Source organism: Lepisma saccharinum, chromosome 24 (genome assembly GCF_977018435.1).
Source record: "Lepisma saccharinum chromosome 24, izLepSacc3.1, whole genome shotgun sequence".
NCBI lineage: Eukaryota > Metazoa > Arthropoda > Insecta > Zygentoma > Lepismatidae > Lepisma > Lepisma saccharinum.
In genome coordinates, this window is record NC_139252.1 from 41,557,933 (window position 1) to 41,572,780 (window position 14,848).

The following is a 14,848-nucleotide window of genomic DNA, read 5'->3' on the forward strand; positions in this document are numbered from 1 at the left end:
TGTAGTTTTTAAATCAAATTTAGGATTAGATTCACTATTTTAAAACCAAAATGTCATTTAATATAGCATTTTTTATGTGATTATTCACCGCTATAACACCGATATTTTATTTTATTTACCGCTTTTGAACCCGAAATTGACTCAGTTTTTATACCGAAATTTTGCTTTTTTATTTACCAAAAATATGTGCCTCTACTGATGGGACATGACCGCAGAGCAGAATGGCGCGACTACTGGTCTACGATACCCCCACCTCCACACACCGTTTTACGGACAGACGATGTAACTTAACAGATTCCTTCAGTTGCTGAGATTCCTACACTTTGAGGACAATACGAAGGACCCCCCCCCCCCCCAGATCCCAATTTTGACAATCTGTGGAAGATGAGGTTTGTCTTTGACAAGATCAATGAGCTGAGCTCTTAAATGCTACTATCCTACAGAGCATTTAGCAGTCGATGAAGCTATGGTTTTGTACAAAGGCAAAGTCATTTTTAAACAGTATATTCCAAAAAAAGACAAGAGGTTTGGGATCAAGATCTACAAACACTGTGATTCTTTGGGATATACATATGGCATGACCGTGTATCTGGGCAAGGACAAAGACTGCGGGAATGACCTCGACTCACGCTGTTGTTGTAGCGATGACGGGGAAGGTGGTACCCCTCGATTACAAGGCAATGATGTTACCACTACACTATCGAGGAGGCCTGTGAAAAATATTAAGTTTTGCAAGGTACTGTTCAATATATTTTGCCCAAACAATTCATAATTATGACTCTCTGTGTTCAGACTTAAGAGCAGTTTCTTCCAAGTGGACTACCACTGAAAGCAGTGTTTCCCACAAAGTTTCTGTCGTTCCAATTTCAATCCAGAGAATCAAAAATATTCTCTAATAAAGGCTGTGTACAAGTCAAGAATGTCAAGAAATTCTGATTTTGGTCAAGAATTTTTGCTATTTTTTTACAGTATAGTGAACTTACATTGTTATATGCCTGTAATGGGATTTGATAAAATCGAATATTTGAAAATCTAAAATTGTATAGAGTTGTGGTTAAGATTTGGTCTTTGCTTCTCAAAAATGTGTGAAGTTTTGTAAAAGTATTAAATCAAGTCATGTGGACATTCCCCATCCAGGATGAAGTCTGAAGCATTACTTTTTACATGCATTAATAATTGATTGATTTAGTTTATTTTACTTAGCTTTTGTGCCACTGGCTAATTGCGAAGATGGGGATGAGTGATGATATGATGAAATTGATGAATGGAGCTTCAGTTTCATCCTAACAAGCTTTGTGGTAGGAGTTTTTCATCGAATAAAAATATCTATTTTCTTAATTTCAAACTATACCTAAGTAGGGCACAACTAAATAAATTAAGAAAAAGGAAAGTCAAGAATTTTGGATATGTTATTTTGATAAGACACCCTGTTCCTCACATTTCAGATTTGTCTTTAGTTGTGGTAATGTGGTGGATGAATATAATTTCAGACTTCATGTGGGATTTACATTCTTGCTTATCACACCACTGTGTTTTTTGTCTAGTAAAGGGACTTTTAAGAAAATTGGCTACTTCCTGCTGGTGCTGAAACAGAGTGTTTTACCAGTCATGAATGTCAAGAAATCAACCAGTAGGTCAAGAAAGTCAATAAAAAGTAAAGAAATTATGCTTGTGGTGAAGATTTTTTTTCTTTATACAGTACAGCGAGTTTTCATTGTTTTAAACCTATACTGGGATTTGATAAAATTGAATATTTGGAAATTTGAAATTGTGAGTTGTGGATAAGATATGTTTTCGTTTCTTAAGAATTACATTCTTGTATCGTGAAGTTTTGTAAGCTTATTAAATAACGTAATATGGCCATTCTCTATCTAGGATGAAATCTGAAGCATTAATTTTTACATGCATTAATAATTATAATTAAGAGCAAGTCTAAATCTCTTGTTAAAATACAGCTTCAGTTTGCATCTTAACTGGCCTTGTGGTAGGCATTTTTCATTGAATAAAAATATATATTTTTCTTAATTTTAATTTGCAATTATACCTAAGCAGGGGTTGATCAAATAATGTTAAGAAAAGGGGGGGGGGGAAAGGTCAAGAATTTTGGTAGACACCTTGTCAAGAACTACGTTGCCACGTTAACTATTTCTGGGCAGCATGTAACTTTTGAGAAGTGTACAATCTAATGACCTGAAATTGCTTTTAGATGAATCCATCTATAATATGCACACTAAGTTTCCCAATTCAATTTTAGATTTTGTTACGTGTGAATGTAATTTTACATAATTTTGCTGAAAATATTTTACAGCTAATCAAGCTGTTTAGTATTAAGAAATATTTAAAAGGTCAAATTCAAGAAAGAAAAAACTCTGCTGATATTTCATTCCTGGCTGTTTGCCTCATCTCATATTTGAGGTCAACATTATCCCCAAAACCAAAAGAAGGAAAATAATTTCCCTACGATGTAATGAAGAAAATGCATGCCCTTATTGATATTAACAGCTACAAGCCTTGGAACTAAACATACCTCAAGATACTATGACCATCTGGAGTAAATACAACCTCGTTTACAAATGATGTGTGGCCACGGAATTCTTTCAGCGTCTTTCCTGACTTCAAGCCATGTATCCTGAAAGGTAAAAGAAATGCCACTCACTCACTCAAAGTACCTCAACAGAATCTTGGAAAATAAAATGTTACGACTATGGAAGAGGGGAATTTATACAAAACTTGCAGTGGAATTTTGTTGTACATTTTCAAGAGAAACGACATATTGGATGCTGTCACCTGGTTCTGGGATCTCTGTTGTCCCAGCCATTTGCTTAAGGTTAAACAGAAAGTAATTCAGTAATATGTACAAAAGAATGTATTTTTATACAGCATCAGATTGTCATTAATTATGTATTTGAATTAATCTCAATGTTTTGAGTACAATACAATTTAGAATAAATAGAGTAAAATAATTGTTTATGTTTTCTTTAACACCAAGTAAATTTACTGGTAAGTTAGGCATAAGGTATGTAAAATTTGTATCAAACCTGTCCAACAACCCATTGAAGGCTTGCCAAATGGCTTTTACTTGAAGACACAAAGTCAGCTGCTGGTTTCTGGCTACATAGACTAGAGTTCAATACAGTGGAACCTCGATTTTACATTTTTCAGGAGACCAAGCAGAAATAACTTAAAATGTGGGAAAATGTAAAGTCAAGGAAAATTTTGTAACATTTTTCTATGTTGGGACCATCAACATCAAATGTACAATATACGAAAATGTAAAATCCAGGAATCCAGAATCGATCTTCCACTGTATTTCTTTTTTTTTTTTTTCAAGTAGCCCCCACTTGTTTCTCAAATCTGGGTGAACACTGAATTGTTTTGAGTTCTGATCAATGGTTGAACCACAGGGACTGTTGCACCCAAGGTGAGAGCACTAACCATGTGGCTATGCAGGAGTTTGGACAACAATCATATTTAATATCCTGTCTCCTACAGGTTTTTCAATTTTTTAAAAGAAATTCCCTGACATTTTTAATTGTAAATCAATTTTCCAGAGCAGTACATTTTACCATGCTGTGAGAGAACATTATACCACAAAACCTTTAAAATATTTAGATATCAGCAAATCCAATCTACATGTAAATCATACCAAATGCTCCAGGAAAAATTCAAAATGCACCTACTTTTTTCAGAATTCACAATATCAGTCTGATTCTTTGAAATGGAAATACATTTTTTTTAAAATACCATTATTCAGAGAGACTTTGACCTGAACATTTCTGAAATTGCATGAAAGCAAGTCAATGCTTTGAACAAATTTCCACAGTTGGAAGCATGCAACCTAACACACAAGGAGCTATCAGAGCAAAGTGACAAGCAACACTTGCCTCTTGGGAAATGAATCTACAAAAATAAAGCAACCTTTTGTAACACAGACACATGACAAGCTACATGTTTATGCTTTTCACAGACTTGTGGAGACCATGTCGCTTGTCACTTCGATGTGAGAGCTTCTTTAAATAACCTTTTACAAAGTTTACCTGATGGTGGTATCAAACGATGCACTCAGAACCTGGCTGTTGTCTCGAGAAAACTGCAGGCACGTTGCTCCTTTGGCGTGAGCTTTCTCAAAGCGACGCAAGCACTGACCGGTCTGTATCTTCCACACTTTGATCTTCCCGTCCTGGGAGCCCGTCGCCAACATTTCAGAGTCTCTGCTGAAACACATGCACAGAACTGCATCATCCATCATCATGAAGTTATCCTGCAATTATAAAACAGCTGTCATTCGTGGTAAAATGACAACATTGCATTTTTTGCAATCATACTGTTTATAAAAATAGGTGGACAACCTGTTATTCTAGGGGTGAACTGACAGATATACTTAGGAAGTTTTCTATTTCATTTCAACTGAACGCAGTGGTTGACAATGTCACCTTGTAATCGAGGGGTTCCAAGTTCGATAATTGGTGGAGGTACAGTGGTTACAATTATACCGTATTTACGCATGTATAGTGTGAGTGCGTGTATAATGCACACTCTGGTTTTGGATGGGTAAAAGTTAAAAAAGTTATATCTCGTATATAATGCGCAGTACAATCCAGTTTCAAGAAATGGCTTTCTTAGTTGTAGGTTGTAAATCTGTTGCTATGCTGATCAAGAGTGAATGACATCATATCATCATATCTATTCAATTGCTCATTCCTTCTTTTTCAAAATATATACTTTCTCTTTCCGTGACTAATGTAACATTTATACTAGACACATTCAGGACCTTCCAAATAGCAGTTAGCACCAGAAGATTTCTTCCATTAAGGAATTTACACACTCCATGTATGTCATATTATTTGGCCAGTAATACATTTTAATTGTTATTATCTTTTTCCTTATGTTTTCTTTCATCCAAAGTACCATAAAAATCAGAACGTTTCTTCATTTTTTGATGAACTTCTTTCAACCGCATTTCACATTAGTGTTGTTATCTTGTATGGAATACTGTTTCCTTATTCAGAAACTGCAGGATTCAAGCTTTACAATGATATATAACATGATATTGTTCCGTAAACATGAAAAATCAATGCAAGTGTCCCAAAATCATGTAATGAACCTGTACGGTTTCATGTTGGCTGTCTGAATTATTCCGTGCACAATGCGCACCACAGTTTTTTGGGGGAAAATTTTGGAAAAAAGTGCGCATTATACATGAGTAAATACGGCAACTTGTCCTAATTAGCCTCTCTAACATAAAGTGGACTTTCAATTTAAAGTGGAAATACATATCTTAACTGCATATGTAAGACATTTACAAAAAAAAATCTTACCTGGGCTTGATACTTCAAATCCTTTCTGATTTTTCCTGTAGTGAAATTCCACACTTCAATAAACCCATCCACACTGCCGGTGACAAGATACTGTCCATCTGGAGAAAACCTTGCGCACTCCACATGGGACTTCTGGCCGAACTTAATCTGCTTGGAGAGCTGCGTGGGGAACTTCTCCTCCTCTTGGTCCCTGATGGCAGCCTTGCCTCTGAACAAGTCAATAGTTGTACCTTTCGTGAAAAAGTGAACAAATATTTAGCCTCATGATGGATGCGGTAAACGCAGTTTAAGTATTATGAAATTACAAACATGAAACCTCACGTACGAAATTTTTAGTTGATTACATGGATGCCTACATTTGAGAGAAGAAAGTATGTTTATTCAAGTGTGGTCATAACATCTACCAGTGAGTTCATACCAGTGTTACACATTAGATAGGGAACAGATTTTTCTTTTTTGTTCTTACAGTTATGACATGAGAAAGGGCCATTAATATATCAGTAAAATTACCAATACTTTCAGCAATCTGAAACAAAAAAAAAATTAAATCCCCTTTAGTAAACTTATTTTATGTATTAAAATATATTACTCATACCTCTGCTGTGAGTAAATATAAGGATTGGACTAATACTAATGTAGGCAATGCCATTGCCTTGAACAAGGATCCCAGGTTCGATCCCTGGGGTAGGTCCAGTCCCAATTAGTCTCTCTATGCATAAAGTGGACTTAAAAAAAAATTTGCTACTGACATATCAGTATTCTTTGAGACCAGACATGCAAGTATCTGAAAGCAAAAGCTCGAATTTAGACAATGATATTATACAGGGGAATGTGCTTTTTGATGGATCTGCAACCCAGCACATACCAATTTGGTGGAGTTTCATATTCTGCAAATATGCAAAAAGCATGAATTTCCATCTATTTTTTTATTTGATATGTGAGCCATAAAAAGGTAAAGTTGCCGCTGCATATAGCACCGTGTCATGAAAGCACATTTAGGGATGTGGGGGTAGGTGCCCACACATTCTCAATGTCAGCCATTTTGACTTGAGTTGAGTTGGTGTTTTAAGTTCACTTTATGCACAGTAAGGCTAATCGGGACTGGACCTACAGTTTAAAGTGGAATCTGAACCACTATGTGCCTCCACCAGGTATCGAACCTGAGACCCCTTAATTACAACGTGACAATGCTACCACTGCGCCATCGGCGAGGCCCTCTGCCATTTTGGAGGTGATGTGATCAGAACCACGCTCTGGCCACCCATTGATTTGAGGTTGGGTGAGCCCTGGAGCCGCTTTATGTGGGGACAAACCCAGAAAAATTTGGACATAGATCACCCACCCCAGGATTCGAACCAGGGTCTCCCACGTGACAGTCAGACACCCTACCTACCAGACCACCGCAGCTTATACAGAGTTTACTTAAACAGGCAAGCAATGCATAGTTTAAAGCAAAAGTTTGATATAGTTATAATCAGATACACCTACATTTACATTTACAAATATTCTGAACTTCTTTCAATTGTCACAATGTTGATCTATCAGTATTGTTGGGCATTGGTAATAATGTGACTCGGTTCTAATCAATGCACTCTCCCCTTCCCTCTTCTAAATCACCTGAATGGAGAGTTTGGCACAGAGTATGCGATATCTGTCACATGCCGTACCTGGAGGCAGAAGTCCCTGATGCTGCTGCCACTTGAGTGCCTGTCCCAGAAGAGCCAGCAGACGAGACGAGGGGACGACGGACACTTCTCCCGACAGAGCCTGTGCTATGGCTGCTCTCCTCTTCTCCTTCGTGCTGCCATCTGGATATGCCTCGCGAGGGTCAAAGTATGAACGAGCCAGCAGGTTTTCTGAAAGTATGGTAAACGTTAGAAAGCTGGCTCTATGGCTGAGTAAATTAAGTGGTCGGCTATCAAACTTGCCACCCAAGTTCCTATGTTTGAGTCCCAATTATTACTCATCCTCGTCGCAATTAGTGAAAGTGACACGAAAGTGATGTAAAATAACAAAAATACAAGTATGGATAAGAAATGGAAGAAAGGTGGATACTATAGTAGTATACTTTTCACTCAATGTGTACACTTTAAATTAACATAAATACAGTACACTGGATCTTTGGCCAGCGTCAGGGCAGCTCTTTTAGAAAATTCCTATCCTTTCAGAAAACTGCAATGATATTCCAAAGCCTGAAAGATTACATATGCTTACAATTCCATCTAGAACATATAACCATATGCAAGGTGTACGAGTGAAAAGAAAGAAATGTTTGGTTACTTTGCCACCAGATGGCTTTAACCCATCCGCTTACCATTTAAATGCCAATTTTTTTGCCATGAAATACCATTTAAATTTGGCTATCTCCCGTGAAGGTTGCACAGCAAGACAAGATGTCAAATATTGTTTAAACTATCCAAGCAATTTACGTTAAAATTTTATATATTGAAGTGGAAGTATAGTGATAAGTATGCACATATGCAGTTTACTTGAAAGATAATTAGAAACTCACCTAATAAATTTGATCACACACATCTTTGCATTCCATTTCCATTCCTCAACCTTTTATATTTTTCCTGCCACAGCCACCTCTTCCTCACTTTCACTACATTCTTCAATTTCACTAACATAAAATGAACCCCCGTGTTCATCTCCCCTTCCAAAATCCACATTTTCCTCTTCATCGCTATCGAAAAGCAACTTTTCAATCGCAGAATCATCTACAACAATCTTATGCAACATGTTTTCAAGACGTAACAAATGAAGGTTTGTTTACATGAGAAATTACTGAACAAAGCAAGCTTGAAAAGGTATGAAAAACTTAGCAGCACAAACATACACGTCATACATTTGAAAGATCATACAACCTCTGCCATCTATTGAATGAAAAAGGAACTACGTGATGAAAATCGGGAACCCGTCGATTGGACGACTAGGTACGGGAACCGAACGTCCAGTCAGGCCGTCGATTCGACGACTAGGTAAGCGGATGGGTTAATTTGAAAAAAGAGGCGTGGCTGAAATTCCGGAGGTCGGAGGAAAGCAAGCCTCATGTGGGAACTTTACTTCCCACTGATTAGCAGAGGTTAAAGCACGTTAAGTTAAGTTCTCTTTGAGTGTTGAAAGGGGTCAATGGAACAAAGTACAGGGAGTAGTTGTTTTGTAGTGCTTTAGTATTTTAAGTTTTTATGTAGAGTATGTAGTTGGGATTTTTAGTTAAAGCACTGCATACTTTGTTCTATTCAGAGATAGGTGTTTTGGGGGGGAAATTAATATTAAAATGACATTACTATAATCTCTTTTTGGTTAAATAACATGTAAGGAAGTCTAAATTATGTAAAGATTTAATTGGATAATTTCATTGTTTCTTTATTATTTATTGTATTTATATTGGGGGTTTATACTCTTATAATCATTATTTATGTAGTATCAAGCCCTTCAGGCATTTTGTTGAAAAATAAACCTCTATACTATCAAGCCTTTTATGTATAATTTATCTAAACCTACAATTTTACGGCTTAAGTCTTCCACTGCCATATCTTTATATTTCTGCTAGGTTAATAGACCGAATTCAGTTGCAAGCCTTGTGTCCTAATGAAGGGCAATATTTCTTAGTGAATAATTGTAAAGGAAGTACAATAAGAAGCTGGTCATAAGCATTTGTATGGTTTGCTTTTGCTGTTGTCTAGATATTATCAATAGTTCAATCGACTTACGTAGCCACAAAACTATTGAGAATATATAGCCAACAGCGAAAGCAAACCACAAAGATTCATGCAAATGTTCTACAAGGGATTCTAAGCATATGTAATTTATCAGATTTTGGAACATCATAGAGGAGACGAAAATTTGGCTGAAGGTCCAATCAAGCCTTAAACAAGCAGTGTTCCTTTTTGAACGATGCCTCAGCATTTTCCACAATGTTTTCTCCAAGCCATGGCATGTGTGATTCATGAACTCGCATTATTATCCATCATCATCATGATTTGCCAAAGGTGGAAAACAAGTTATGTAAGGAGGAAATACACAAATACAATAGCTGCTGAGGGGGCATTCCAATCACCCGACAGGTGCCACAGCCTCTTGTTTTGGTTGTACTTTTACAATTTTTGTGACCATATCAATAGAATACCCATATAAATGGTACAAATTTAAAACAATGAGGCACACGAATTATACCCTTGTATTCATTAAAAAAAAGTGTTACAACTGTACATTCAATTATAGAACATTTGTGGAAATAATGAATCAATAAAATTATCGGCCATTACATGAGGGGTTCAGAGCACAAGTGGCGTAATTCCGCTTTTTGTGGAAATGGAGTTACATGTATAACTTAGAACTGTGAATGTTCTTCTTTGAAGTTTTGCATAAGTGTAGAGTGACTAGACATGTGAGGTTGTGTTGTTGTATGTGTAGCTTGAAAAAAATTCTTGCCAGAACGTAACGTCGCAGATAAAATCAAATAAAAACCAACTGTGTTAGATTATTTTGCATGTACAAAAAGTGGTTATGTGAACCTTCAAGAAGAACATCAATATTCTGGAAAAGAAATTTGTTCACCACTACCAAGAACTGAAACTAAAAATGGTTAGAAACTGTGTAAATATAGCATTTCTAAGGAAGCGTGTTGAAGGAGTCACTCCCAGGTTTCTGAAGTGGGGATACAGACCATTGGGTGCAGAAGGACAGGAAGGAAAGGACAAGGCAATGAAGATGGTGTTGAAGAATACTGTGAAGGAAGCATATGCCATGTTATGAAACTTACAAGATATGGGATGCAGTGAACGAGGAAGTGCAGGAACTAGTGAAGAAGGAAAAGGAGGCCAAATGGAAGAGTGTGAGTAGAAAATTGGATAACCTCAAGACAGAAAGGAATAAACATCTGCATGGGCATGAGGGATACAGGGATCAAGGTGTCAGTCACAAAGGGGACAAAACAGAAGAAATCATACTAAATATGAGTGGGGAAGAAATTCCAATAGAAATATATACAGTGTTTGCAAAAGGTCATAAATTTGCTATTGAAGAAGACAGAACCGACATAGTAGCTAGTGGAATTAAGGGAATGTCAAAGATAGAAGACATTGATGAAAGAATGAACTTCGAGAATGAATTCACGGCAGAATTAGACGGAATCTTAAGAAATGAATGCAGTACAAGGGAGAAAAGGAACACATCACATGAGAACATAAAGAAAAATGTGAAGAAAGTAAAAGAATGGATGAAAGAAAAGAAAAAACATGATCATGAAAGCAGACAAAGAGAACAAGATGGTAATAATGAAGAAAGAAGAAAATGAGACAGTTTTCAATAAAGACGATTTTGAAAAGGTCAAAGTTGACCCACTAAATGCTATAATAAGACAAGTACATGAAACCATAGATATCAGTTGGATAATTAATAAGGAAGAGAAAGAGGGGCTAAAAATGTAAAAAAGTAGCCATCCCAGTAGCATTTGGACTTCCAAAAACACACAAAAAGAATATTCCAATGAGACCCATTGTGCCAATGTACAACCATCCAACATACAAATTAGCCAAAAAGTGTGTGAGAACAATAACAGACCTCAGGAAGAAAACAGAATTTACAATAGAGAATTCCGAAGAAGTAACCAATATTTTGAAAACAATAGAATGGGATGAAAATTATGATCTAAAGTGTAAATCACCAACCCTGAGACCTTCCCGCACGCATAGAACTCGCCATGTTGAAAGTGGCACTACTTCCTTGCTGTTCACATGATTAATTTTAGAAAATAACCAATGTTACAAAATATCATTATGTACACAAATCTCTAAGCTCATTGAAAGTTACAATGCATATTCCTACAAAATGTTCACACTTATCTTGCCTTGCCATGTCACCAAGTTATTTTACAAAGTGCACTAAATTTGGCGTAACAAAAATCATTATTAGGATGCTTGTCAAAGTTTCCAAACCGCAATAAATTTATGAACTTTCTTTGTCTTTTTGATCATCATCAATATATTTATTGGACTTACAGCATTGCATATGGCTGTTTATGCCCATTATATATTTTATTTACATAAGATACAATTCACATAAAATCTACAAACAAATTTCAAATACACTCCTATCTATATCATCCTTAGAAATATACATTACCATGTTATATCATTTTGTCTAAAAAAAATGCAAGTAAAATATATTCAATTCACATGCAAGAAAGAAGCCAAATTTATGGGAAATGATTACTGGTGCAAAGAGTTAACCATAAAGGTGAAGCAATAAGTACAAAAGAAAGAGCATTGGGTTTAAAGTGAGACGTCATTTGCGGCAGCGTATCCCCTACTACAAATTGGCAGTTGTTTTACCTTACGTAATGAATCCTGTAACAACGCTGGATTTTCGTGTGGATTATTTTACTTTATGAGTTTGCAATGCTTTCTGCATGCACGTGGTTTTGTTTACAGAAGGTCTCAGGGTTGGTGATTTGAACTTTAGTAAGTTTTGACATAAAATAATTGTACACCAGTGTTCCAAAAGGATTCCCTCAGAAAATGGTTACGTGAAGCAAAGGTGGAAGAACTAACAATATGGAACATACAGTTGGAGGAGAAGTATTTAAACAGAAGGAAGGATTAGCTATGGGGAACCCCCTTATCATGTTTGTTAGTCAATATATGTATACATTGGATAGAGAAGGGAGCAATGGAAACCTTGAAAAATGATTGATTTAGTTTATTTTGTGCCTCTTGGCTCATTTGCGAAGATGGGGATGAGTGATGAAATGATGAAATTGATGAATGGACATTCACAAACAACCAAGCCCGAGCGGGATTCGAACCCGGAAACCTTGGTGTCCCAGCACGATGTGCTAACCACTCGGCCACAGGGTCCGGCGTTTGAAAAATGAGGTGATACTGTTCAAGAGATACGTGGATGATGTGATCTTCATAGCAAAAAGTAAAGAAAACAACAGAAGAAATGTTTAGATTATATTGAATGAAGGTCATGAAAGAATAAAGTATACAAAACAAGAAATGGAGAATGGAAAAATTAACTACCTGGATATATCCATTGAAGTGAAAGGGAAAGGAACTGAAACCGGGGTGTACCATAAAAACTTAGCGGGGAGAAAAAATATCCACAAGGAATCTGCACATGAAAGGAGAACCAAAGACAACATTTGGGAGAATTTTGTAAGGAGAGCAACAAGATTATGCAAAAACAAAGCAAGCTATGACAGAGAAATGAAGTGGATAATGGAGGCAGCACAGGAAAATGGATACAAACCAGGGGATATAATTATGTTAATGTTAAAATATTTTTATATTAATAAAAATATTTTAACATTTGCTAAAACTGAGTAATTCGACAATGCAAAATTTGAAGGGACATAATTCGCATCATAAGAAGAACAGAGAAGAAAATGAAAAAGAGACAAACAATAAAGAAAAAGAAGAGGAGGATAAAAATGCACAGGAAGAGAAGAAGTACGTGAGTGTGCCATTCAGAAGAAAGATGGAGAAAAAGATAAAGAAACATCTATGCAAAGTATGGACTAAGAGCAGCTTTCAAGCCACCAAAGAGCATTGAGAAATGGTTTAATGGATACAAAGGAGAGGAGGAGTGTGATGAATTGGCAATGGCAGGGGTATATGAAGTAGAATGTGGTGGATGTACAAGGAAGTACATAGGAGAGACAGGGAGAAGCATCAATGAAAGAATTAAAAAACATAGGAGAGACATTAAAGAGGAAGATCCAAGAACAGCACTGAGTGAGCATATGTTGACAAATGGGCACAGGATTAAGAAAGTAAAGATGAAGGAAAAGAGAGAAAATGAAATAGGAAAGTGGCAGACAAAAAGCACATATGCATAAACAGGGGAAAGAAAATTAACAAAAACGAAGGGGAAATTGGAATAAAATGGGTAGAACTAATCAAAAAGCATGTGGAGAGCAAGTTGGTTAATCTTCCAGAACCATCTTCAATTTTCTGAACAAAAATAGAAGATTTCACCTTACCAGATCAGTTCAAGGAGGAGGGAAGAGAACACAAGAAGAGTAGGTTACAGAATGGAGGGGAGGGGAGGGTGAGAAACAGCCAGCTATGACACCTGCAAGGTGGAAAAACCAGTTTACCCAGGAGGAAATGACACACATTCATTCCTTAGAAGTGTAGAGTGACCAGCCATGTGAGGTTGTGTTGTTGTATGTGTAGCTTGAAAAAGTTCTGGGAAACCGGAACGAAACCTCGCAGATAAAATCGAATAAAAACCACTAAAAATAACTGTTAGATTATTTTGCATGTTAGAACTGTGAAGTACCAACATTTCAGTGCTAGAAGTAAGTGTCTCTTAAGTTTGAAATTCTTGCTCATAGAGGCAGCACTATGTTTGTGCTCCAACAGCTAAACATAGTACTAAGAAAATGTGCCATTTTCTCAAAACTGTCTTCAACGGAGTTATGAGGATGCTGATAGAGTACAAGTGATTAATTAGTCTATTCCTAACATATCATTAGACCAAATACATACTATTTCAATATGAAGTATCATCTAACACAGCCATGTTAAACTCACGGGCCCCCAGCATCCTTTAATGCAGGCCGGTCCACCTTGGCCCTACATACAATTCATGCATGCAATATTATTTATACAATTCTAGTTATGCCACTTTTCCGACTCAACAAAACTTCCCAAGATTTAGCTATTTTCCCTGCACAGGTACATAAGGTGTAGGTGTGATGTCGACTAAACAAATTGATTGACAGTTTATTTCTGTTGTGGTTGGAGGAGGAAAGCGTGCATACTTTATGTTGCAAACGAGTCAGTTCGTGGACGAAACATCAATTTTTGGAAAAGTTTCAGACAACCATGTCGCTTCCTAAGCCTTGTGGCACTAATAGCTATAGAACTGGAATGTAGGCTTTTTCAAGTGAAATGGGAGATTGCCTTCTCTTTTGTGAAGTAAGTGAAAAGGGTGAAAATTTTGTGCCCTGATAAGTAAATTCATTCAAAAATATGTATTTCTTTCTCACGAAATACAACAACGTCCTGTGTAACGCCAAGGGTCAGGTTCAAATCCCAGCTTAGGCATGGGTGTTTGCGCATGTTCCTTCATCAATTTCAGAATATCACCACTCATCCTCATCATCGCTATTAGCTAAAAGTGGCAGAAAAGTCATTCAAAATAACAAAAATCAAACATTTTTTTAAAAACAAACAGAAATACAGTTGAGGAGAGGATTGATGACTTAGCAGGCGAAATGAATGAACTATTGAAAGCAAAAAATGCTGTTTTCTTGCATTTTCGCTCACAATAGATGAAAGTATCTGTGGGGTAGCTCAGTTAGCTGTATTTATTCGTGGATGAGATTCTCATCTCAATGTGGCAGAAGAATTGCTGGGCATGATTTCTCTCCTTAACACAACTGAAGATACTTTCAAGGAAGTGGATGCCATTTTGCAAAGGTACAATCTTCCATATATATAAAACTTAATTTATAATTTCAGTCATTTCCCAACTTGCCAGGAATATCAGCGCTAATCTGTGAACCTGAC

General features: G+C 36.5%; 1 protein-coding gene across 1 annotated transcript in view; it reads right to left on the bottom strand.

The window, feature by feature from the left end:
- Smu1 (Smu1 spliceosomal factor) overlaps positions 1–14,848 on the bottom strand; it is a 36,946-nt gene that overhangs the window by 6,700 nt on the left and 15,398 nt on the right. Inside the window, exons 5-8 of the mRNA XM_083110862.1 lie at positions 6,986–7,174; positions 5,319–5,548; positions 4,038–4,261; positions 2,528–2,629 (exon numbers count right to left, since the gene is read on the bottom strand). Coding sequence (XP_082966988.1) covers positions 2,528–2,629; positions 4,038–4,261; positions 5,319–5,548; positions 6,986–7,174 — 745 coding nt within the window. The remainder of the gene's footprint in view (positions 1–2,527; positions 2,630–4,037; positions 4,262–5,318; positions 5,549–6,985; positions 7,175–14,848) is intronic.